Raw genomic sequence first — 27,175 nt, 5'->3', positions numbered from 1 at the left:
TCCCCGCCAGGCCTCTGCTCATGTGGTGCCCTGAGCCCGGGGCCCCCTTCCCTTGCTCAGGTCTTTCTCCTCCTTTCAGATTCCGCTCAGGCACCACTTCCCTCCCTGCACCTTCGCCAGGGCGCCCCTCCTCTAGGTCTCTCCCCTCACTGCTGTCCGCTGGGCCCCTGAGGGCTGATTCCACGAGGAGTGTGGCTTTCATTCAGCTGTGTCCCCTGCATGCCTGGGGCTCACTGCATGACTGCCACATCCCTGGGGAAGCTCAGAAGGTAAATTCAGATTTTATCTGCTTTTGTAATAATAGGAACAAGAAATTGAAAGACTTAACAAGCTGTTGAGACAGCATGGACTTCTTGGTGAGGTGAACTAGATACCTACCTGCTCCACCCAGAAGGGAAGACCCTGCCTCACAGGCCTGTGCCTGCGATGAGAAGGCCAGCCCCTCTCCTGGGGCCGTGTCGGGGAGACGTCTGGTTTGATGCCGTTGCCTCACTGCCGCCCACTCGGATTCTGGGGGACACAGTCTTTCAGAGGCTCTGTCTCTTCCTTGGTGTGACTCAGACTGTCCCATCCCATTCCCACCCCACACTCTAACAAACGTATCAGAAACTCTACTTCTCTCGTGTTGAACACTTTACTCTCGCTTGAAAATGAACGAAGCTGGACAATTACGAGCTGTATGTAAAATTTAATCTCATCAAATGTACAGTTTTCACATTTTACATGTATATTGAGAAACCAGTGCATCCTTTCACATGAACACTTTGAAAGACAAAAAAAAAAAAAGGAAGCTACCTTAGCTACCAGCCCAGTCTAGAAAAGTCTTTCATATTTCTAAGTTGTTCTGTCTTACCGCAATTCCCCCCAAGGAGGTTGTTCTCAGAGCCCAGCCCCCTCCTGTGCACCCTCCAGCTTTGAGCTGGCTCCACCCAGTTCTGCCACCTGACAACATTTTTCTCAATTACTGTACAATTAACATGTAAAATAAACTGTCTCCTTCCCTCGGGCCCTCCTACTACTCTTGCCAGCTTCAGCTGCCTGGAATTGCTCTGTGGCAGCCCACACCAGCCCACTCGCTGGAGAGTAGGCGCACTCCCGTGCCTGGGACAGAAGTGGCAATTAGACCCAAGACTCCACTGTAATTACCATGACATTTTGGGGAAGATCCCCTCGTGAGGTCTTGTACTCTACTTGCACGATTTTATACAATAAGTTGCTATTTTTGTACTCATTTCAACGGGACCTGAAAAGAAAGAAAACCTGAACTAAAAACAATGAATATTTTATTTTAAACTCACATTAAAGCAGGGGGTGAATAAACTGGATAAACCCTCAACACCTCGCTACTTCAAGATCTGTCCTCTTTACCGTCCTCCCAAATGCGCAGTTTGGTCCCACAATGCGACCTGTGTGTTGAGATTATTGGACATGACCAAGGCCAGATGGCACCCCTTCTAAAGTCAAACCAAGTAGAATGAAATTTCCAAAAGGAGAAAAGAGGGAAGTGAGTGGAGAAGGGAAGTGTGCTGACTTGGGGGCAACCTCAAGGGTTATAAGCGTAATAAAGTGGGATGTTGCCAAGGGACCCTGGGCTCTGCACGTGCTCGATTCTACAGGTGTGGTGTTGTTTCCTTAATTAACGACTTACATCAAACAAATGGGAAGAAGAAATTGAAGGGCAGCCTGGCGTTGATGGCTGGCCGAGCTCTGAAGCCTGCCTCTGCAGGTGCAGATACGTCCACAAAAGTAACCGCAGTGGAAATAAGAATCGTCCTTTCATTTCCTGAGCTGGTCTGTAATGAAAAGCCAGAGTAATGAAAGCCCCGCCCCCCAGGGCGTCACCAGGATGACAAAGCTTTCATCCCTTCCTCAGCCAACTGCTGGCAGTTCATGGACTTGGTGGATACATACATAGGGGGGGTTAATCAGTCGTTAACTCAGAAGAGAGACAGTTTTCACTCAGGTTGTCCTAACACATCAATGTCAATCACAATTCAGTCTTCACAAGAATTTTAAAGATCAAATCTAAACAAGAATGCTAATGTGAATAAAAGCATTGTGTTCAGAGGAGTTGTTTTTCTCTAAAATATAATGACTGCTAAATTGTTTTTAAGAATGCAGATTGTTTAAATTTTATAAAACAGTAAATTTAACCTATCACAACTGACTTGTGTCTGGACTTGTGTCTTAACCTGTACACAGCTTTAAAGTCAGGCCTATTTGCACCTCTTGGGGAGTGATAGAAATGTTAGGTATCTTGGTGGTGGCTCACAGGTGTATATACATCTATCAAAATTCATCAAATTGTACATCTGAAATATGTGGTTTACTGTACAGAAATTATACCACGATAAAGTTGTTTAAAGAAAAATAAAGTTCGGCCTACCTCAGGAAACGAGGATGAAATTAGATTTGCAGTTACATTGACTATTTTAGCCTGTGGGTTCAATAAGGATCCGTATTTAGTCCACTTCACTTCTATAGCCAAAGCCACTGGGAGCTGGCAAGAATCCTGCAAAACAAAATGCCATTAATCAGTTTGAGTATTATACTACCTCAAGTCAAACTTAATCTGCAGTTAGGCAGAGTTTTAATTATAAAATGTTTCACATATTACAAAATGTTCTGAACAAGAGAATGAATAGACTCCAAAAGTTCAGATAAAAACAGCTTAGAGAAAGCACATGTTTTAAAGTACTCAATGCTCAAAAAATATTTTAATACCTAAAGCATAATTTTCCATCTCCTCCTATTTCTAGAGGCCAGTGTTACCTGAGAGGTGTGGGAACCCCACACCCAACTGGGGAACCTCCGGGGCTTTAAGTACTCTGACTTCACCCACCTGTTCACATTTACCCCAGGATAATTCAGAAGAGAAATTATGGGGGGGAAGGTGGAGAAGAATGCTGTTATTAATACACAGAAATTAAACCAGGCTGCATATCATGTTAAAAATGCACTTATAGGAAATCTAAGTGCTTTCTTTTCATTTATCTGATTCCATCAGTTGGCAATTAAGATGTTACACTGGGGTATACAGGCAGGGTCTGAAGCTGTCCAAGATATAAACTGTCCACCTGAACTGATGGCACTGGCTCCACACTGGAGCTGCCCAAGGTCAGGCCCGGACACTGGGAGCCAGGCCTGAGGCTCTGCCCCATGGGAAAAACAGGCCAGGGGGCCTGCCAGACCTCCTCCCTGCCTTTAGAGTCTTCAGCTGGCAAATGTGACCAAGTTGAAGCTGCACAATGGGGAGATGGAATTCCACTGTAGTATCCTATTTCTGTGTATGTATGAAATTTTTCAAAAATAAAAAGCTTTTAAAAATAAGCCTCTTCAGGACATGTAAAGCTAGCAGGCCTGCTAAATTTGGTGCCTGCCAAAAAGGCATGGGTGGAATTCCTTGGCTTAGAACTCCCTTTTAAGAAACTTACAGGCTGAAAAATTCTTGAGAATATCCTGTTATTAGGAGAAGATGCAACATGCAGCTGGCACAAGCTGAGGTTAGCAGATGCTGCCTTGCCTGCTCCACCTAAAAAGCCGGCACAAAACCCGCTCCAGGCCCCCGGAGCTCCCTGGACCAGCACAGACCCCGGCAATGCTGATGTAAGCGCCACTGCCTTTTTCCTATCAACCTACATTTTCCCTTCTGAGCGGGAAGTAATAACTGGATGTCTTAACCCATCTCCAAGAAGCAGAAGCAATCTGCCTGGTTCACTGAGGCAGCAGAGCTGAGGCAAGACTTGGCAGCTGAACAGTAGGGACTGAGTAATCACGGGTCTGCCGGGACTTGGTGGGGAGGGCGGGATCAGAGCTGGTGAGCTAGTCCTCACCCCCATTGTCCCCAGGCTATAAATATGCTAAGCAGATAATAAGAGGCCTGAAGGAACTGTGACAAGAAAAAGCTGGGCAATTAGAGGATAAGCCGGAGAGCACACCTCCAGTGAGGGGCGGCCCGCACGCTGACTGCTGAGACAAAAGGAAAAGGTGGGCAGAAAAAGCACACGTGAACCTATTTGTAGGATGTCAGCTTCCATTAAACTCTTCTGGGAACTTTAGACTTGACAGCGCTCACGTGTGGACTGCTTCTACAGACCAGGGGACAATGGGTGGGACAGCTGGGTGGAGGGGAGGACGTCTGTGGAGACAGTCCTCACACTCACCTAGCCTACCACGATGCCTGGAGAAAGCCTTGTGTGACACCAAAAAGGAGCAGGACAGTGACTGGTAGCGGTTCCCTTTTATGGGGTGACCCCTAGGCACCATGAATGTCATCTCATTTAACTCTCAACAAGCCCTGAGGTCGGAACTATAGGTACCAGATGAAGAAACAGAGGCTCAAACCTGTATAGGTCACTGGGCCAAAGGCAACAGTGCTAACAAGGGACAGAATCAATATTCAAGATCCAGGCCCACCGGACAAGAAAGCCCCAGCTCCTCCTCCTCAACAGCCCCCACCCCGCTGCTCCCCCACCCACCCCGGGGGAGGAGGGGCAGGCACACAGGGAGAGACCACGAGCATGTGGCCTTCAGCTCCACCCCCACCCCGCTCTACCTTCACGTGGGATGTCTGGGTTATGAAGTGGACGGGCACCCAGTCCAGCACATCCTGGGCCCGGGAATTTCCAAAAGGGGCCACGTAATCGGGGAAGCCCTGGCCCTTCAGCAGGCTCTTCACCTTCTGTGCTACCAGCCGACACGTGACAGCTCCGGTCAGTCTTTCAGGAAGGAAAACGAAGTCAATTGAACGAGGCGATTGTTCACACCTGCAGTTTATACAGGTCTCAACAACACGTGTGTTCTCTCCAGTTTATCTTCTCACTCTCCAAAAAGGAGATTATTTGATAGAATTTAAAGTGTCCCTCGCTTTGTGAAATCCTGGTTGGCCATGGAGATGAATCCAAAACCATGTTTCCCAAACTGTATTCCGCTGAGGCTCCGTACAAGAAGGGTTCCATGGCCGAAAACTGGGGAAATACTGCATACCCGTGTCCCTCCTGAAACACACCAGCATGTTAAGGAGCCTGAGAAGTCCCACAGTAAGGGCTCATGTTTTTAACTTTAATTTGGTGTTTCCCAACACACTGGACACCCCTGCTGCCAGCTTACGGAAATGTATTCCATGGAAACCTCTGAGAAATGCAGGTCTAAAGTGATCGAAACTAATAATGTAAATGGTGACTATTGGTCTAATCAAACTAATGATGCAGATACCCTGGGGAGATGTAAGGATGGGGGTGAGTGGGTGGTGGGGTCGGGGATGAAGGGGAAAAGAGCCAAATCTTCACCTTTCATAGTGGGAACTCAGTAAGTCAAAAAATTCAGAAATAGCCTTACATGTGGGTTACTTCAAGATCTGGGGGTAAAGTTCCCCCAAAATCAGCTATTAGAGTTGAAAGTGATTGCCTCTGGCATGGGAGAAATGAGAGTAATAACTACTGTTTTTATAACAAGCCAAGCAGAGCCGTTTGAAATTTTACACTATGTTTGATGATACAAAGATAAATTAAAAACAGAGATCACATTCAGGCTTCCTCTCTGTGCTGAGTTTGCTGTGCTGAGTGTATTAAAATTCAGAAATACAGGAAGGACTTTCAGGGAAAACATCTTCTGCTGTGAACTCAAGGACTACCACCACCTTAGAAAGGAAACATACAAAGCCTTGAGAGTTTTACTCTGCTGTATCTGATAAGTAAAAGGGTTGTAACGGTTTTCCTTTGGATCATGACAAATGGTTTATGGTTATGAGAATTAAAATTAGAAAACCAAAAGCTGCATCATTCTAAGTTACCGTTAACTGCTGCTATTATCTACTAATAATAATGCTAATAAGCCTGTCAGCGGATGCAGAGGTCTGGTTAAAACGGGGAAGAGTATGAATGTTTTGTTTTCTGATCAACACAAACAGGCTTGGACAGAAACAAGTTACTCTCTTACCTGAGCTTACAGCCAGACTGCATACTGTAACCAAATAACACTGGGGTCCGGATCCCCTCTGCTGCTAAGCAGTCTTGCTCAGTTGTGCTACGAAGAATCGTCAGTTGTCCGTATCTATTTGTGCTCTGAATAATCCCAGACATGCACAGAAAGTTAAGGGAGTTGCCCAGCACCGAGGCAGCTGATTCTTAGGAAATAATATCACATGTGTGACATGAGACAGGACTGAGACCCAAGTATCCCCTCCCTGGGCCTCTGGAATTTTGACAGTTATTTCATAAGAGAAGGCAAAAAATAGTTATAACTATTTTCCTTGATTAGAAGATGCTGAGAAGAATTCTCAGAAACTGGCTCCTCAAAATTAATTCTAAGTTTTCAAAATCACTAAATTTGCTTAAGTGTCTATGTAAGTGCAAAATTAAATACATCTAAATGTCTGCCAACTTTTCTGTCTTAAGATTTTCACTGGAAGACACTGGCAGTCCTGGGGCCACACTGTTTCACCCGGTCGGGCTCCACGCAGCCCTACTTCTGTGCAGGCACAGCGACCACCGACCAGAGCCACCCAGAGGAAGCTCTGGCGGAGACTGGACTCTCCCAGCCCTCAGGGCCCTCAGCAACGGAGGGAAGTGTGGCCCACACGCATGGACAGGGAACTCAAGCCTCTCTCCACAGAACCAAAAAGGATATCCCTTCTGAGGCTGAAATCCGGCAGCTAATGGGAGCCCCACAACATAACCAGGGTTTCCACTGAGAGGAACCGGCTTTGTATTTTGCTGAAAGACAAGGCAGAAATGCCCCAGGTAATTCTCACTTTAATAGGGAAATGGCAGAGGGAAAGTGAAATGATTTTCATAATAAAATCTGGGATCACCAACCACTAGAAGAATTTCTCCCCCTACTCAGAACTATAAATACACCGACTGAGCGTAGGAGTCCATCATGCTGTAAAAGAACAAGCTCACATGGGAGAGACTCTCTGGCCTGATTTCATTACGAGCTCCGCATGCCACATGCAAACCCTTTGTTCAGTACAAACTGTTAGATGTGGTAATACTTCTAACTTGAGATTTTTTTTTTTCACTAAGTCATGATTTCTTTACACTTAGCAGTTCTATACTTGTACAAAATTGATCGAACTTACCTGAATAAAATAAATTTCAAACTTCTGCTGCAGTGGAACCATTGCACTGCTAACTGCACCCAGAAGGAGAGAGAGATCAGCTTGTACTACTTCACCTGCATCTGTGTATGTGAGGCTGTATTTTACCTAAAAACAAAATGATACTTCAGTGACCCCTGTTCCCAACACATTTCTGTAGCTGTATACAAAAAAAGAGAAAATATATACGGGGGCAAATCCCTTCCCATTTCTCTACATGTTGAGATGCTGACGCTCTTCTCTCTTATCCAATCGGATCATGGGAGGTGTTAGCTCCGCATCACCCCCGGCTGACAGCAGGGTCATCTGAGCCTCTCTGTGCCCAGTTATACAAGTTCCAAATCAGCTGGTCTGAACAGAATGTAATCAGCCCATCTCTGCAGATAATTATGTTAAAACAATAGCAGCAACAACAAATTTGGATGTATTCTCATAAGTCACTAGATTTGTGGAGAAAAACCACACATTATTTCAGAGTCAAAGAGGCTTTCTCCAGTGAGACAGGATAAAGGCAAGCAGGAGGTCAAGACAAGAAAAGCAGCACCCTGGATGGGCCAGAGCCCCCTGTGGAGGGCGTCCGGTTATCCCTCAGGATCACGCAGCCTGAGTCAACCACAGACAGAGAGAACTTTCAGAGCCCCACTGGGTGCCTACCTCAAGAACGACGTTAGTGCAGACTTGTACCTGCCCAGTCTCGACAAGAACTTGCCTCAGTACGTCAGTGTATTCTAGTCGGGTTAGCGTTTTATTTAGAGACCGAAAGACGATGGACTGAACAGTGATAGGGACCTGCAAGGTGAAGAAGCCCTGGATTACTACAGACACACCACAGCAGAGGGGAACGTGTCAGAGTAACGAACACCTCGAGCCACACCTCCACAGATACACTGCCAAGTAGGGGAAAGCACGCCAAAGACCAACATGCACACTAGAGTTCAACGTCTGTAAAAATACAGATACTGATATGTAAATCCATACGTACATTCACAAAGAAGATATGTGATGGACATAACTGAAACATTAAAAGTGATTTCCTCTGAGGGGGAGGTTATAGCATTGGTAGAGCATGTCCTTAGTATGCATGAGGTCCTGGATTCAATCCCCAGTACCTCCATTAAAAATAAACAAATAAACCCAATTATCTCTCCCGACACCCCCCCCAAAAAAAATCTAAAAAAAAAAAAAAGTGATTACCTCTGAAAACATGTTTGCACAAATAACTTGTACCTTCACAGCAGCATTCATAATAGCCCCAAACTGAAAACAGCCCACTGTCCATCAATTGATCATTGGATAAATAAAATGTGGTGTATCCATATAAAAAAATACTATTCATCCATAAAAAAGAATGATGAAGTACTGACACAGGCTATAACATAGATGAATTCTGAAAACATGATACTGATATTACATGATTCCACTTATAGGCAATGTCCAGAATAGGCAAATCCATAGAGACAGAAAGTGTATTAGTGGTTGTCAGGGGCTGGGGGAGAATGAAGACTGACTGCTAATGAGCATGGGGTTTTTTGGGGGGCGGTGATGAGAATATTCTGGAATTAGATAATGGTGATGATTCCACATCCTTGTGAATATACCAAAAACCACTGAATTGCACACTTTAAAGTGGTAAGTTTTATGGTATGTGAATTATACACCAACTGCACACACACACAAAACTCTCATCACACCATGAAATGCATACAGATACTCTCACCTTCAAACTGCAGCTCCTACTGATAAATGCACTCGCTCTAGACACACAAGTGCAAATTCTCCACAGTCCCCAGGGCCATCCCCCTAAGTCCCCACAGCCTCTCTGAATATAAGCCTGACCCAATTACACAACTCCTACACACACCCTTACACACACGTTGGGTGCTGGGATCACGGGTAAGAAAAACAGAGACAAATATCTTAAGCAGAATCAGGAAGCCCTGGTTAGAACAATGCTGTTAAAGGACATCATCGCCAGCAGAGTGACAAAGCACCAAGCAATCCTTTAAATGGCTCGAACCCCTAGATACCTGGGCCTCTTCATACCGTGTCTCATACCGTGAGACAAATCTGACGTTTGCTCTTACTGTCAGTTCTCAGAAACCACTGTTTAGGAAGGAACCTAACTTGTATCTAGTTGTTTATATTGCTTTGAACTTTGCCCTCAACCATGTACTATACTGTTTATAATTCAAAATTACTAAGTACTGAAGCTGTCATTTTATAGATAAACAAGTAGTTCTTACATGTCTGCTCCCATGACCAAGACGACCTGCAACTGTCCTTGTAAGTCAAACCTCTACATAAAAACGTAACATGGTTTGGAAGCAAAGATGAGCTGTCACGTGACAGTCACTAAGGGCAACATCAGCCACCAAAATGCCCTCTGCACAGCAAGTCGTACCACTGGCTTTACGAGTTAAATAGGGAAAGCCATGCTTCCAGCTGACACTGGATTCCGTTACCTGAACATGCCCTGATCCAGCAATGGTGCTGCATTCCAAGAAAGTGCACACCCTTTCATACCAGCCTCTGATGGAGCCGTGCCAGTGGTGGGTGGGTGTGGCTGGCAGAAACTGAAGGGTTCAGTTTAAACAAGCTTTGTAAAGACTATCGGACCACTGGAAGTGGCAAGAGCTGCACTAGTCTAGCCACATCCACTGGGATAGTAACAAGAATGAAACTGGCAGGGCTGTTCTGGTTTCCTGAATGTCCTATTCAGTCATAGCCCATACCCAAACTACCCACTGACAAAGGACTCAGTCACACTTAGCAGTGAAACTAGAGGACCATGACAGTCTTCCACTGACAGTTCAACAGATGTTAACAACGGTTCCAAGCAATTATAATGGGGTTCACTTAATGGGGAGACCGAATCTAATTTTCATATTCCTGATCCTCTAACAGACCTGGGAAACTGCTTTTTAAACACATCTCTGATATGAGTTGATGTCCTTCGGAGCACAAGCTTTGGTTTAACACAGATCTGAGCTGGAAGTCCCAGTCTGCCACTTCCGCTTCCTGACTGTTTGGCCACAAGTTGCAAGGAGAGAATGTGTGTGAAGCTTCGAGCCCAGGGCCTGGCACAGAGTATAGCTAGTCCAGTATCACAATTAGGAATAAGGCCTCTGGGGCCAGACAGCCTGGTTTTCTCTCGCAGCTCTGCCTCTTCCCGCTGTGTAGCCTTGGACAAGCTAATTCAACTCTCTGTAACTCATGAGCTGGAGAGTGACAGGAACAGGACCTACCTCCCAGGACAGCCGGGACAACTAAAGGACTGCAGACATGCACAGGACATGGAACAGTGCTCGGCAACAGTACACGCCTTTCAGTAACGTCCCACTGTCCCTCATAGGAGGTCTTCCCTACCTGAATGAACCAATCCCTAGGCATCCTTTCAATTAACACATAACCCACTGAGTGCCCAACACATATAAGGCACCACCCTAGTACTAACGCTGTACAGTGGACATGGCGGCTGCCCCCAGACATTTCAAGCTTTGAATGGTATAATAAAAGCACTTCTTAGTGGCTGGAGGTATTTGACAGCTAGTCTATTATGTGACTTTCAAGATGGGTTTCTGGGATCTGCAGGGTTCCTCTGAGGGACCAAACCGGAGAGAGCTGGGGAGGCCGGGCAGGTAGAAGGCTTCTGGCCCCACTCCTGCTCCAACTGGGGGCTTTGGATTCAACCCATGTTACACACTAGGGAAGGTGCTGCTTGAGATTTCATTTGAAGAAGCACTATAACTACAAGAAGTTTGAAAGCACCTTCACAAACGAGGAAATCCAGGCCCACACACAGTAGTGTGAATTCCAGCCACATGACCATTTCGTCCACAAACACGTTTGTGTCCAGAGGCTTCCTGGAATCAACTGCAGGAGGCGCTGCTGTCCGTGCTGCTTCCTGTGTGTACGACGTTGCCCTGAGCATCTCACGTGTGCTTTCTCTCTTGAGCCTTACATGAAGTCTCTGGGGCAGATGCCTACCATCCACTTGCAATCAGGGAGACTGAGGTATATGTCACATGAGGAAACAATGGCACAGCTGAGTTCTGAACCAGGAACAACCAATTCCACAGGCTTTGGGAGACTCTGACAAGGCCATTGCCCTGGGCCTCTTTGGAGCTGTATGCAAGGCAGGCACAGGGCGCAAATCCAAAAATAAGACGTAGATCCACCATCCTTCTCTCTGACGCATCCGCAAAGGGGCCTTGGCCTCCTGACCTCAGCCCTACAGAGTCCCCAGGTCGGGACAATAATGCTTTGAACAGAACCTACCTGCAACTCAAGCCCAGAAGCTACCCTGAGAGTGCTCAGCTCCTACACAGGTGTGCACATTCCCTGTGCAAAATGTTTCTATCTTCTACATTGGATGGACAGCAGCCTGGGAGCTGGCCAGCTCTCCTGACAAGAGACCAAGAAGACATCAAAGGATGCCCTGAAAGCAGAGAAGCCAATCACACCCACTGTCAGTCAAGACAGCTATGTCATTTAAACATGAACAAGTGTGCACTACAAAAAAAATAAGGGAATTTGAAAATCTGACCCTTCTGTGATAAAAGGGTGGCCTGCTAAGGAGTTTCCCCATTTCATTTCTGGTTGCTTTTTGGCAAATGTTTTTGTTACTGGCAGTAAGGTACCCTTCTAATCATAAGTGTATTCATTTCAAAGGGCTCAAAAATAAGCCAATAATTCCATTAAGTAGTAGTCTTACCTTTGTTCCTGAATTAGGCACCTAGACAAAAAGAAACAGCACATTTTGTTAAAGACAACAAAAAGAAGCATTTTTATTGCTTCTTCAGACCGTAGGCTAAAGGGCATATTCTTCTTATTAAAGGCTTCTCAAAAAGGAAAACAGACTTGCCACCTACGTATCTCTGTATCTGTGTACATTTTCCCTTCTATATTCATTTCCTGCAGATTGGAAGCTTAACAGACCAGCCCAACAGAGCTAGTCTCAGGAAGCCTCCGTGCATCTGTGAAATTATTCAGTATTTTCCATGCGATCATCAGTGACGTAACACTGGAGGGAAGACATGGCTCCCATCCCCCTGGTAACCTGCACTGTGCCTGCTGTCACTGGAAGGACAGCATCGCTGCCCAGGTGATTCCCACAGTCTCCTAACTGGTCTTCCTGCCTCTAGCCCAACTCCCCACCCACCGCCCCCGATGCCCAGCTCCTGCCTCCCCTACACAGCTGGAGCTCTTTCTGAAGGGCTCAACCTCCCTTCATTTCCTGTCCCCATCTCCCCCAGACCCACTTCTTAATCACAAGACACTCTATTAGGCCAAAGCTCCTATTAGGGAGCTCTGGGTGGGTGGGGGAAGGCCCGTGCTGAAACGGAGCTGGGCCTGTGTGCCTGAGGGACTACATGTCTCCCAGGACAACTGTGGGAAGTCAGGCGGACTGGAAGAATTCTCAGACCCAGATGGCTGACTGTGAGGAGAGAGGGAAAGGGAGGGAAGAGGAAAAGGCTAAACGTGATTCTGAAAACCGCAGGTCAGATGGGTGCAGGTGCCATGGGCCACGCTGCCCCGACACACCCCTCAGATAAAGGAAATCAGGAGAGGAGGGGGCTTCTGCAATAATCATACGGGTTTTAATCACTGAAAAATGTCTTCGCCCCTTGTGACCCTCCACGTTATCCACCAAAGTGGGCCAGTGGCCTCTCTCATCTATTCAGCTCAGGCTTCAGTCACTGTAACCAGAAAGAAGGGCCTTCACACCAGGGCCTTTCCCTTCCCCAGTAACTCTATTTCCTGTCCTTTCCTGGGTGCTTATTTCATCTGCCAACCAGAAAGATATCTTTTTGGTGCTAATAGGATCATTTCTGTGACAGACATTAAGATGTTTTTATAATTCTGAAGTCTTTGGTTATTAATAAGGTTTTTTTTTAATTCAGGAGACTATCGGTTACCATCAAAATGAAAAAAATGAATGAAAGCAAAATATGAGCTAACTATATAAAAATAAAAATTAATTTAAACGACTATTTCAAAATCTTTGGTATCATTATACCAAAGAACTGGAGAAGAAAAATTTTGCTTTGAGTGTCAATCATGTACTGAAATTCTTCTCCTCTTGTCATACTTTAAAAAGGTACAAAGAACAGAAAACAAACCTAATGAATCAGTTTCACTTCAAAATAATTCTTACCCTCAAAATTTTAGGGCTGCTGTAATAAGCCATGCTCAGGGTTTCAATTTCTTCACACTGTTCCAAACTTATGCTTCTGGTGCACTTAACAGCTTGGTTGACCAGAAATGCTGGAAATCGTAACATTCCCAAGAGAAAGAAAGAAAAAAAAAAAGAAGAAAAAAATTGCAACTGCCCGACAGTAACTAAAAAATTGTAACGTAAGTAAAACCACAAAATAAGTTACGGCACAGACTATACAACAAGGTTAGGATAGGGTTTAAAAAATTATTTTCCCAATAAGTAATACATGATTCAAACTGATGCTGAGAGAAGTCTCCCTTCAACCCCAGCTCCCCAGCTCCTACCAGTTCCCTCCCCCAGAGACAATCGGCATGAAGTTTCTTGTGTATCTTTCTGGAAATATCCTATGCAGATCCGTGTGTGTGTGTGTGTGTGTGTGTATGTGTGTGTAGGATATACACACACACAGACACATCAGTATTTCTTTCCCCTTCAGAAAACAAACATAAACTATATGTTCTGCCCTTTGTTTTTTTCACTGAGCAATGCCTTGGAGTTGTCTATCCGAGTACATGAATAGCCTCCTCCTCCCTTCTTTGGGGATAATTAGTATTCTATTACAGACATGCCATAATTTATTCAACCAGTTCCCTATCAGCAGACACTTAAGTTGTCTCCAGCTTTGCCATCACAGACAAGGCTGCAATCTATTGTTTTGCACGTGGGCCAGAGCTTCTGTAGGACCAGCTCCTAGATGTAGAACAGCTGGGTCAAAGGGCATATTCATTTGCAATTCTGATACATATCGCACACGTGCTCTTGACAGAGGCTGTACCAATATTTAGTCCCACAAACCATACAGATGAGTGCCTACTTCTCCACAGCCTTAAATTTCTTGAGCTTTGCCAATCCATTAGGTGGAAATGATACTTCAGTTTGGCTTTAACTGACACTGTTCCTATTGTGTGAGCAAGGTTAAACATCTTTTCAACAGACCTCGTTTTCCTTCATGTATCAAGTACAGCTTCATTAGGCCACATGCTCTCACCCTGGCTTAGCAGGCTTCTGCACAGTGAGGCTGGCTAAGGACTGGAGAGCCATGCCTGCTGCCTTCTACTGTCAAGAGGGTTATTCCCTGGACTGGATGATACTCCTGAAAGGAGAAGCAGGACCCACCACAGCCTGAGTGAGCCTGAGCGAGAAACTGCAAGTTTCTCAGTTTCCTGATCTAAAAAATGAAGATAACCCTCCCTCAGAGGATCACTGTAAGGATTAAACGGAAAAACACATGCAAGCACTTAACACAATACCCAGCACACAGTAAGTGCTTAATAAATGTTAGCTATTGACAAATTTCAGCTCCAGTGAGTAAAGAACTTTCCAACAACTGGAAAAGCTGAACAACTGAATGGGCCGGTTGCAGGTAGCGAGTTCTCCATCACTACAAGTGCTCAAGCAATGCCTGCACATGGGAAAAAAGATTCTCGCACTGGGTGGGAAACTCAACTATATTTATCAACCTTGGAGACTCTTTCAACCCTAAGACTCTCTGTTTCTAGCTATGAAGCCTGTTTAATTATGACTACTATACATTTAAACTAAGAGCAAACTCTTTGCAGAGAGAAAAAAAAAAGCCCATTCTCTTACCCGCGGGGTTATTATCGCTGCAGAGAGATGACGTAAGGGGAGAAGGAAATCTCAAAAATGAATCTGAAGTCTGCAGACAAACCCCATACTGCAAACAGAACAACCAACAGCTGTCATATTGCTATTACGCATCTGTTCAACACTTACTGGACACTTCCTACGTGCCTGGCAGCAGTGAAGGCCCCGGGAACACAGGGATGAGCAAAACACAGATGCAGTCCCTGCCCGCACAGAGCTCACATCTAGCTGCCCCACCCTTTTCCTTTTAAGGATGTATGTTTGTGTGTGTGCATGCTACTGTACTTGCAGGCTTTTTTATTCTAGAATTCCTCTGGAAGGGTACATAAAAAGCTGACGTAAGTGCCAGCAAGGGAGAAACAAGCTCTCTCCTTCCCTGGGGCTGGGACTATAAACTCCTGCAGTCTTTATGGAGGTCAATCCGGTATCGATGTTTTAAGTTCCCATTCATTTTGACCAAGGTAGCCCATTTATTTAGGAATATATCCTAAGGATTTAATCAGATAAAGATATATGTATTTATAAGAATGTTTATTGTGGGTTATTTATAATAGTCTATCAAATAGTGGAATGGCTCAATAATAAATGATACATCCACGGAAGGAATATTTTGCATCAGTAAAGTGTAGCTCCAACACGAGCTCTTGCCTATACCTAGGTTTTCCTCATCACTTAAATGACATACGCTTCCCACGGCTGTATGCAGTAATGTCTGAAAAGTTCTGCACAGTGCCTGGCACATGGAAAATGCTCAAGAAATGGTAACTTTTATAGCGAAGTGGGAAGGTGCATAAAATTTATCACTGAACAAATAAGGATGTTTATAGAACAATGTAGATAACTGGAAACCCCGCTTCTGCACAATACTATGTGTATATTTTAATAGATGCATTTAAAAGCCAAGAATATACACCAAGGTGTTAACAGCGATTTGCAATGTGCATTTTAATGGGGACAGGGGCCTTTCCATTTGTACTTATGTACCTCTATACCTTTAACTTCCAGAATTTGCACACATTGCTTTTACACTTCTCTCTTAAAAAGATGCTTCCAAAATTTTTGAGGTTTAGTAAAAGTTAATGTATACCATTTTTAAAGGTTTACTAAGAATGGTTAACAAATAGCACACATCTTCCCAAAGTCTATAAAACTACACACAGCTTTGAGAAGAGGGGCAGGCATCAGCCCATCCACCCTGTGTTCCCAGCAGCATGCCGCAAGCACTTTGCTGCCTCTTCTGAGGCGGAGAAGAACAAAGAATTCCACAGAGACAAATGCAAGCTTACCACAGAATAAACGACTCGAAACCCTATGTTAGAATTCAACTACATAATTTTAACTTTAATGATCTTTGATTTATAGACACAAACATTAAGTTTTTTTAGTCTCTGATGTGAATTCTATGTCTCAGGAAAGATGGTTTTGCTAGGAACATGGCGAAAAGTTAACTTCCAAGGACAGGCATCTGCAACGGAATGAGTACACTTAAAATCCTTGACTCACCTCATATTTTGCAGAATTTGGAGCGTCCGGTTTGTCTGTGAAAGAAGCATCTGATTCTGCATTCAATGAAAAACCATCAGATGTTTTCATCAATTTATCAAAATTGTTTTCATCAGGCACTTCTGGATTAATAAAGGATAATGCAGGTTTATCTGTTTTTAGAAAAAGTATTTTAAATCAGTACAAAATGTAATAAGTATATTATATATAACATATATAGTATTTTGGAAACAATTTCTAGAAGCATTAAGGCTGATGTGAAAAAGTTAAAGTGGATCTTTTTATATTCACTTCCTTCAAGATTTCTTGAATCTTATTAAATAAACAGGATCCCCAGACAGGCCTATTTTTCTAACATCATAGAAGCAAGTTTCTAAAGCCTACAGGTAAACAGCATAAGAGAAGCCAGTAATAGTCTCTTTCTGCAGCTCATGGACTGTGACGTCTGCTGCGTAAACCTCTAAGGGGAAACTCTCTCCATAAGGCTACAGGAAAGAAAGATCCTGTTTCTACCCTCACACAGCCACCTCCAAAGCCCAGGAGAATAATACGCTGTGTACGTGAGAAGGAGAAGTAGGGAATGCGCTGGTGTGTTCCCTGGGCCAGTTATGTTAGAGAACACGACAATGACTGACCAGTCATTACCTCAGATTACAAATCACAGAGCATTTGCCTATGTTTTCAATTGCAAGGGAACAAGACTAAAATATAAAGACACTCTAAAAAGATGATAAAGTTTAATTGATAAAACCATGTGTCTCTGATTTTTGATATCTTGATAACATTTTACACTTACATGTACTTTGACACCTAACTGAGCCAAATGCTCAGATAAAAATAAAGATCCTGTTTTCATGCAAATGTTCTTAGTAAAAATAAAAGAGAAAAAAGGAAATTGAAACCAAAGCTGAATGTGATTCTCAACCATTCAACCAGGAGGAAATAAAGTAAAAAAAAAAACAAAACCCACATACCTAAATAAATCTAGATTCCTATGCACGTCCACATATTATAAACACCTTTGAAATACACTATGAGGTTCCAAAAGACAACCACACAGCACAATTAAGGAAAATGTGCATGCCACAGATCTATAAAGTTACTTGCAGTTGTCTGTGGAATGGCCTCAGAAGATAAACTCTAGCCAAACCATAGAATATTTGCTTTAAATCTAACTGAATGGGACATTTTCCCATAAAAGAATTTTTTTTTGAGTTATAGTCAGTTTACAAAGTTGTGTCTATTTCAAGTGTAGAGCACAATTTTTTAGTTATGCATGAACATACATATATTCTTTGTCACATTCTTTTTCGCTGTGAGCTACTACAAGATCTTGTATATTTTCCCCTGTGCTATACAGTATAATCTTGTTTATAAAAGAACTTTTAAAAGAAAAAATTTTCAGAGTTTCACAAAGTATATCACCATCAAATACTTACAGTTTGTAATATGAATGCAGAAAATAGATGGGTTGATCTGCTCCACAAGTTTAAATATTCTCTGAGGTGGGTCGGCTGTAAAATTCAATGAATAGATGGCTGCTTTTTGACTACAAAACTGACTATCACCCCTGAAAATTAAAAAAATAATAATACAAAGTTTTAAGGCATATGCACACAATCTTAGTAAGATTATTTTGAAACTGTCAGATGCTTGCACTGTACTGTGTTAACAACTACATGGAGGATATTTATGAGTGTGATGTTAGAATTGAATCCATTTTTATTTCGTCTATTCAGTGCTAAAATGTTTGACTTTTGAAATTTTTTTCATCCAACAGGGAAAATATTAAGACAACTACAATGAATAACCTTTAAGGAAATCTTGTCAAGTACGGAAATATAGATTGGGGTATAATTTTGATGTAAATGAACCTTGCAAACTCTGATAGAATCAATTTTATAAAATTTTGCAGAACTTCAGACTATTTATAATTACCCTGAATGGATCCAAAAATTCTTTGTCTTTAGAATAAAGCTGTCTTCACAAAGGACAGTGAAAATGAGAAAATGTAAAATCAGGAAGTTCAGGGACCTGGAAGTTATGGTATAGTCAAGTCTTCAACCAATCCTATACTTAACAAACCCTAATCAATTTGATATAGATACAGATATATTACAGACATAGAAATATAACAAAAAAAAGATTATACTACATATTGCTTTGAAGCCCTTTTTCACTTAATATGTAGTATATATATGTAGGAAATATGCCCAATATTTTCCATGTCATTAAATGCATTTTTGTATTATTATACTAAATGGCATCACTGTATATCAATTTATTAAGATATTCCCAATTTTTTTAAACCAATCCTCTACCATTGATCTAGGCTGTTTCAAATTTTCTGTGATTTTATATGATGCTATAATGACATCTCTGTATGTACATTTTATTAATGTCTCCAGTTATTTCTTTAGGCCGTATCTCCTGAAGTGGAATTTCTGGGTCAAAAGGCAAGTACATAATTTTAGGTGTCTGAGACATACTCCAGATTGCCCTCCAAAAAGGCAAGATGCATCCTCCCAACACTGTAGTAACAAAAGTGACTATTTTCCCATACTCTTGCCAAGATTGGATACTATCAGTCAGTTTTTACCCTTTGCCAATTTCATGGGCAAAAATCTGTTACCTCATTGTTTTAATTTGAATTTTCCTCATTTACTAGAGAGGTTAAATATTCTTCCATATGGAAAATATGCTCACTGGTATTTCTTCCCAGTAAGTTGACCATTTTTTATTAGAATGTTTGTCTTCTCATTGACTTAAAAGAACCTGTATTTTTAAGAATCTCTTTTGAGTGTTATAAATACTTTTTCCCAGTTTTTTAACCTTTCAGTTTTATGGTGTTTTTGGCCACACAGAAGTTTTAACTTTTTTTTTTTAATCATAATTCCTTTTTTCAGGTATTAAATGATTTTTAAAATAATGACATTACCAATCTTCTTTTATGGCTTGCCTTTGGGTTTATGCTTAAAAGACATCCCCAAACCAAGATTAATAAATGTTTGCCTATATCTTCCATTCATTCATTATTTTCTAACATTTCATTCTTCAATCTATTGATAATTTACTTTGGTATAATGCTATGAAGCAGTAATCTAATGTTTTCTACTTTTCAATAATCATTCTACATCATCTACTAAATGATCCAACCTTTACTCCACAGATGTGAAATACCATACTTACATTAAATATATAAATAACAAAAAAAACTGTAATACTTTAAAAAAAAATCAGCTGTGTGTAAAATCAGTACACACAACAGATTTTTGGCCTTTCTATTCTCTTCCAACGATCTACTTGTATGTCCTGAATCAATACACATTGTCGTCTTTACTGCAGTGTTACAATATGTTTGAAACCTGGTAGTTTGTGCTTCCTACTCGGTAACATCTTGGCTGTTCTCATCTATTTATTCTTCCAGATGAATTTTAGAGTCCGTTTGATACTTTCCGTCTCCATCTGACTGGAATTACATTATAATAAATTGGATGTTTATGTGACGACTTTTCCCATCCCACTACACAGGCTATCTCTACATTTATTCAAATGTTTTGTCTCACTATATTTTGAAGTTTTCTTCACATAAATTCTGAGTAGTTAAGTTTAATTCTCATTATGTTATATTTCATTGGTGTTATGAGTAGAAGCATTTCCACTATATTTTTTCAATGGTTACTGCTGGGGTATTGCTTTATTTTATAACTGGCCTCTTTCCCAAATGCTCTATATAGTTCTAGTGGTATTATCAGTTGTTATGCTGGGGTATTGCTTTATTTTATAACTGGCCTCTTTCCCAAATGCTCTATATAGTTCTAGTGGTATTATCAGTTGTTACTATGTGCATAAAGAATATTTTGAAAAACTATGAGCAGTATTTAAAAGAAGAGATCCAGCACTGAAAAATCTATGAGTCCTACTGGCCTTAAAGGATGAGTAGGAGTCAGACAGAGAGGGACTGGGAGACTAATCCACGTGCACGAACGGCACTGGCCAAGGATGTAGTGATGGTGTTTGGAAAACTGAGTACTAAAGTTGGGCTGGATGGAGGATTCAAGATGGGGTTAGGAAGAAATTAGATCTGAAAGAGGTTGGGATGGATCTGAATCCAGGTTATGGGTTCTGTAGGTAATAGAGTTTCTGAAGATTCTTTAGCAAGTGAGTGACAAGATGAGATGTGAGCTTATGAAGAGAAAGGGAACAGGAAGGGACAGACATGAGGGCAATCATGGAGGAAGACTCAGCAGGAGGGGACTCCTTACTCCTCCCCTTCTGGTCAGCCAGGTCTCTAATCCTGTGCAGTGTATCAGTAGCAGGTCTGCACACATCCCTCTAGTCCCACCGTCATAACCTTCAGGGTGAGGAGGAACACATCTGTTAATCCTCATTCGCTATAGCTTGTTACTTGGTTCCCTGCCACCAGGCTTGGCCCCTGTGATCCACTGTCCATGCTACTGCAGAATTTAAGTTGGGAATCTGATTCCCTCACTTCTTGGCCCCCTGAAGAATTCAGGAAAAATCCAAACCCCTCAGCACACACACAAGGCCCTCAGGATCTGACCTCTGCCACCTCCCCAGGCCCCTCCTGCTCTGCCCTGCTCTAGCCATGCTAAGTCACCTGCAGTGCAGCCAACAGGCTATACTCCTTCATCCCCAGGATGCTCCTGTGCACTCCCTCCGCCTGGAATGCCCTTCCTGATTCTGTGCTCGCCAACTTCTACTTGTTCTTCAGGACCCAGCTCAGCTCAGGTATTTTCTAGAAGGCCTTCCCCAGTCCAACTATCTGGGGTGGATACCCCTCCTTTGAGTTCTTCTAGCGCCTGGGGCAGAAACTGCCATCCACTCATCTGTCTCCCTTATTCAAAAAGCTCTCTCTTTGAAGGCAGGACCATGTCTAACTCATCTTTAAATCCCCACTGACACAGAGGAGGAGCTCAGGAAAGGCATGGTGAGGTGTGAAAGATGGCTTAGATGTGAGAAAACAAGGAAGAGGCAGGAGTCAGGGCAGCCTCCTGGTTTCTGGCCTGAAAGAACAATGGTAGAGAAAGTCAAAAGGGGATACTAGAGAATCAGTCAGGGGTGGAGGAGAGAAATTTCATCCATTCAACTCATTTTTAATGAGGGCCAACTATGTGGCAGGAGCTGTGCCAGGCACTAGTGGTAACGTAGTAGGTAAGAGAGATCATTGTTACTATGATGCTTACACCTAATAAGGAAAACAGACATTAATCCGATAATCTTTACATTAAGTTTACAATTTACTAGGTGATAGGATTAGTTAATGACAGTTCAGCAAATGTAAACATACCTTTTATGAATTAGAATCTACACAGCAAGAACACTCAATTAGCAGTATTAGTTTTGATTTCATTATTTCTACACTTTATATTTAGGAGAAAGTCACAAACAAAACTAACTCAAAGAAATTCTGAGGTCCTTTCTTGAGGGCACTATGGATTCAGCTATAACTTCTAAACCTAATTAGGTGTGGTCCATAAACCACACCTAATTTTGTGAATCAGTTTTACTGAAACATAGTCATGCCCTTTCATTCACATACAGCCTATGCCTGCTTTTGCTCAACAATGGTAGAGTTGAGAAGCTGCAAGAGAGACCATACGGCCTGCAAAGCTTAAAATATTTATTATGTGGCCTTTTACAGAAAAAGCTTGCTGACCCATATTCTAATAGTCTGTATCTAAATTTGCAATACAGGCTGATTTTTTTAAAAAATTATATTCTAAATAATGGTCTCAAATTGGACTCTCAGTCTCCTAGTACTTACTAAAGCAGGAAAGCAGAATGACTTTCAGCAGAGACTGAACCACAATGCAGTCCGGGTAGCCGCAAAAATCATCTGACTATAACATCCCATGCTCCAGGCATTTTTACAGTATCAGAAGCAGACTCAACTTCCCATTGATCAGTGAAATAATTTCTCATTGGAAAAATACACTGCACCTCCAAAAAGGCATTCAACCTATCAAGTATCAATTGCTGCAACTTGGTACAAGGCTCAATTTAAATTAGCTGTCTCTGAATAATAAGTTGGTCCCATCATGAATAAATTAACCTCTTCTAAGTGCTGCTATTTTATCCAAAAGCTTTGAAATCTGAATTACGAGAAAACAGATAATTTAGAAGAGATTCCTGACTGGGAATGTCATTTTCCGTTATTCTCCTACACAATGCGAATGAGAATTTCTGGTAGATTTATAAGTCAAAAAAGTATAAACAAAGCTTTCCTGACTATTTAATTTTTCTGTTACAAGTATTATGTCTACAACAAAAGCTGTAAAATTAAACTGCACTTTTCACCCTATGCTATACATGAGACTAATTCATTGACACAAAAATGTAACACATTATCTGTTTACAAATCAAAGTGAAATGCAATTCAGTCTATGAACACAAAGATTTCATTATACTCTTTGTCTCTCTTCTCTTTTGCCCGCACTATCATCTAGCTAACGCAAATACGGGATAGACACTCTCCTACGCATTGGTTTGGACAGCATGGCTTCTGAATGATGTAAAATTCAGGAAATCAGGTTTGGGTTTTTCAGCCTGGGGAATTTTTCACTTTCTGTCCCCAGATTCTATAATCTTGGTCCAATTTTATCAAAACTGCATGTGTCACAAACTTACATGACAACTGGAATTGAGCAGGCAGAAAAGATACTGAAATCCGTGGAGCTGCAATCAGGATCACAACAGCAGTTGACGTCACACTTTTCTGGAGACAAGTCACAGACACACAGAGCAGCAACTATAGAGGAAGAGAGGAGGGGTGCACAGCATCACAATCAGCAGGTAGTGACTGCCCCCTGCCACTGCAATGTACCAAAAATCCATTTCGTACAAAAGGTCTGTTTTATTCTTCCTATTGCGTTTTGGGGTAAATCTGTGAAAAGTTGTCAGTTTGAGCACTTCTCAATCTGAGGTTTCCCCAAAGTGGCTAATCATCTGATTCACTTGGGAAGTTCTGTTTGTGCTCCACCTACAAAGACTGTTTCGGTAGGCTAACTCTGAAACCCAAACGCCTGTGTTTTTCAAAAACTTTCCAGATGATGCTAATAATTATGAAAGGTTTAAGAACCAGCAGGGTAAATCACTTGCCAGACCATAAGAACCATCACAGATCGTTGCAAAGTCCCAAACTCTGCCTCTGGAGATGGAGATTCAGATGAAGGGACCACTTGAGGCTGCCCAGAATGAAGGTTCTCCATCTTGTTCCTCTCCTCAGATGTCACCTTCAGCTTTGAAGCTGAGCCCACGTTCATAGGCTACTGGCCAAGGATCCAACAGGCTCAGGTTCTTTCTACTTGATGTCCTAGAAATACCTTTGGTAATTTAGACAATAAAGCAGGGGAGGGGTAGGAATCCCCACTTAGGAAGCTTTAATTTTTAATAATGATGGCTATTTGGATTTTTAATACCTTATTTTAGTCTGTCAAACAGGGGAGAAGCTTTTTGTTTAATTTACTTTTTTTCCCTTAAACGGAGGCACTGGGGATTGAACCCAGGATACTGTGCACGCCAAGCACGCACTGTACCACTGAGCTATACCTCCACCGCAAAAAATCTTTTAAAGAAATAGCAGAGCATGAGAATGATAAACACTGAACTCACAGTAGTTTAATTATTGTTAGAAAAAAGGGAGTCAGATCAGTCTTCAATCTTACCTGTAATGTTTTGTTTCTTTTTTCAAAAAAGGATTTCATGCAAAAACCAATCAAAATAAGAGATCTCAAGCAAATGTTAGTAGAGCATCCATACAACATTCTTATTTGCATGCATGAATTCTTTCACAATAAAAATGAGCTTTAGAAAAAACATAGCTCAAAAAAAGGTCTAAAAACATACCCTGGGAAGAAGTGTGTAAGGAGAAGGGGAAATTTTTGTCAATAAATACACAATCCTTTCTTAGACACACACACACAAGTTTTTCCTCTAAAGTTTATATGTTTCTCTCTAGCCAAGGGCTTCTCCGTGTGCTTGGTAAAATAACACAGCTCGTGCATGCTAATACTAAAAATGGTGTTTAGGCGGTCTGCCTTATGTGTTTAAAATTAACCTTGATTTGTTTTCCAAAACTTAAACCCCTCATAGGTAGGTAACTATAAGACTACTAGGGACAAAGCCATAGTGTTTAACAACTCTACTCAGGGGAAAAAAGTCTCTATCACGATGTGAGTGTACTTAATCAGCCAACAAGTATCTGTTGAGAACTCCCAGAGTCTCAGTAGCACTCAGCTGCTCTTCCAAGCCTCTTCATATCTACATGCCTGGCTCTCAAAACAGGGTACTAATGAACAGAGCTCAGATTCAAGATGAAAGTTATTCTTCTCTTCTACCTGTAACCCATCCTTCTCTTCTACCTGTAAATGGCTGCCCAGTTCTCCACTCAGAGTCAGCCTCCTGCTCCAACAGTACCAGGGGAGTGTCCTAAAATCAGGCAAGTAATTCACTTACCTGAAAAATGAGGATAACCCACATCATAACGTTGTTAAATACAATAAATGCAATACATCACAGATGAAATGCTTAGCACAGGGTCTGCCATATAGTAAGGAGTTAATAAATGCCAGCTGTCATTTATTATATTACCTGCATAGGTCTAAACAGATGCCCTTAAAAAAGATGAAGGAAAGTGCAAATTCCTCCTCCCATATTGGGAAAAACACCCCTGAACACATAATCTGTTAATGATTGTTCATTAATAACTTCATTTTGGGCAGGAAATGCATTAACAGATAGAATACTTACAATGGATAAAAGACAACTCAGTCCAAAAAACCTTAGAGAAATTTGGATATTGAATACTCAGCTGTATTCTGTCCCAATTTATCACTTAACTTCCGTACTAATTCATCAAATCAACAATTTCAATATAAAACAAAGCTTTGTTTATACTGAAGTGGCATATATGTTTCTCTGTACTTTTTCTTACAGACTAATCATAATTTATAAAGGAGAAATAAGGGTTCAGTAACTGAAGTTAAGTTCTAGAGTTCAGGATGTCAGCCAATGATGACTTTTCTATTTACTAATACCAAGCCTAACTCAATTTAAGAAAAGATCGTTTTCTCTTAAGAAGGGCTAAAAAATACTACGTATCTATTGCGGTTACAGTCAGAAGACATAAAACGTTTTTTTGAGATCACAAACCCATTTGAGAAACTACTCACTGCAATGAATCCTCATCCCAGAAAAATGCATATTCATAAATATGCACTTAATCTCAGAGTCACAGATATCCTTTGAAGTCATCCTTGTCAAGTAAGATTACAAAAGTCACTAAATGTGTAACTCCAGGATTAGATCATCCCCTGATAAATGTTAATGACACCTAAGAAAATTAACTTTGATTAAACCTTGATTAACCTTCTTTCCTAAGAAATTGGCATAACCCCTCACCCCATAACTTCCTGTAATAGAAAAGAACAAATCTGACTCCATATTTGATCTACTCCTTTGACTTCAACCCCATGCTGTTTCCTGTACTGAGTCATGCTGATTCTGCACCTTTTGTAAAAGAATGTTGCCTATAGCCTCAAATATACAGGGTAGCCCATTCTCAAGGCTCTAACCTTTAAGGGTATAACATTTTCCCATTCATATAAAGATAAAAAGTAGCAGAATAGAAAATAACATTTATCTTGTTGGAGGTTTGCAGGAATACCACCACCTGACCTACCTGGACAGCTCCAAGAATTAGGATTCCAATATCAATAAGTCTGCAACAACCAACCACACCCCCTTCCCTTTGTAGTTTAAAAGGAACCTGAATCCTGACTTGGGGGAAGATGGTTCTCCAGAACTATTACTCTGCGGTCTGGGTCTGCTGGCTTTCTCAGTAAAGTCGTTATTCCAACACCTTGTCTCCCAATTTACTGGCCTGTCCTACAGTGAGCAGAACAAGTTTGGACTCAGTAACATTCCCACCTCCAACTCAACACAGGAGGAATCCTGGGATTTTATAATTCAAGTCAACAGACACAGGCCTTGAGCTAGTCACTTTCAGTAAGCTAGCCTTTTGACGTCTTTTTTTGATAAGTGAAAAATTCAATGTATTCTACGCACTTAATTTCCACACCTGTCTAGAAACTTTAGATTTAATTTCGTGTTCAGCTGCAAAGATGCAAGGATTCATTATTGCCTTTAGCATTAATATTGTCCAGGACCACGGCAAGTTCTTTCGAAGATTTATTACATTGTCCCACTTAGCTCTCTGAGCCTTGGTTTTCTTATCTGTATGACAGGGATAATACCTCTAAGGGTTTAGAGAATTGATGCCTATGAAACATTTACCAATGCCCGCACATAGTAAATGTTCAATAAAAGTTAACTATCATTATTACAACCCCACCCAGGCTATCCACCCCCCAGGCTGGATCAATGCAGATCCCCAGGAATTGGCACTTAGTACTCACCGTCCGTGACTGGGGTGGGCCTGGGGCCTGAGGAGGGCCTGGGAGCCCTGGAGGTTTCAGGGGGCCTAGGAGATAAGGCGGGTCGGAGAGTTGTTGGGGCTGGCTCTGTAGAATTGAGGTCTTCCATCGTCACCACCGGGGTGGCCCCGGCCTGGGCGCTCACGGACGCCCAGCAGTCCAACAGCACGAGTAAGAGGTGCAAGAGGCCCCGCGGTCCCATTTTCCAGCCGAACCCCGCGCGGGCAGCCGCTGAGGACCGCTTGTTGCCTAGCTACCGCAGCGGCCGGGCGCAGGGCATCACGGGAAGGG

The 27,175-nt window shown here is 42.2% G+C and overlaps 2 protein-coding genes across 12 annotated transcripts in view; one reads left to right on the top strand and one right to left on the bottom strand.

Moving 5' to 3' along the window:
• Positions 1-2,167, top strand: part of HVCN1 (hydrogen voltage gated channel 1) — a 34,598-nt gene extending 32,431 nt beyond the window's left edge. For all 6 annotated transcript variants that reach the window (XM_045506382.2, XM_010969644.3, XM_010969645.3 and 3 more), the window contains one exon: positions 305-2,167. In XM_045506382.2, the coding sequence (XP_045362338.1) occupies positions 305-370 (66 nt within the window). In that variant the 3' untranslated portion in view covers positions 371-2,167. The remainder of the gene's footprint in view (positions 1-304) is intronic.
• Positions 674-27,175, bottom strand: TCTN1 (tectonic family member 1). 6 transcript variants are annotated; one of them, XM_045506377.2, is made up of 15 exons: positions 26,867-27,173; positions 23,079-23,199; positions 17,867-17,997; positions 16,428-16,579; positions 14,907-14,994; positions 13,257-13,366; positions 11,814-11,834; positions 7,754-7,888; positions 7,082-7,207; positions 6,628-6,713; positions 5,938-6,078; positions 4,556-4,718; positions 2,387-2,512; positions 1,649-1,793; positions 674-1,243 (listed from the first exon to the last, which is right to left on the bottom strand). In XM_045506377.2, exons 1-14 carry the CDS (start codon positions 27,084-27,086, stop codon positions 1,650-1,652), a joined length of 1,764 nt encoding a protein of 587 aa, XP_045362333.2. In that variant the 5' UTR covers positions 27,087-27,173; the 3' UTR covers positions 674-1,243; position 1,649. The 6 variants fall into 6 exon arrangements, with proteins under 6 accessions (XP_045362333.2, XP_010967948.2, XP_045362334.2 ...); XM_010969646.3 differs by having other exon boundaries at positions 674-1,793; XM_045506378.2 differs by lacking the exon at positions 6,628-6,713 and having other exon boundaries at positions 674-1,793; positions 5,938-6,062.

The sequence above is a fragment of the Camelus bactrianus genome, chromosome 32, assembly GCF_048773025.1.
Source record: "Camelus bactrianus isolate YW-2024 breed Bactrian camel chromosome 32, ASM4877302v1, whole genome shotgun sequence".
Lineage (NCBI taxonomy): Eukaryota > Metazoa > Chordata > Mammalia > Artiodactyla > Camelidae > Camelus > Camelus bactrianus.
This window is presented reverse-complemented; position numbering and strand designations above follow the sequence as displayed.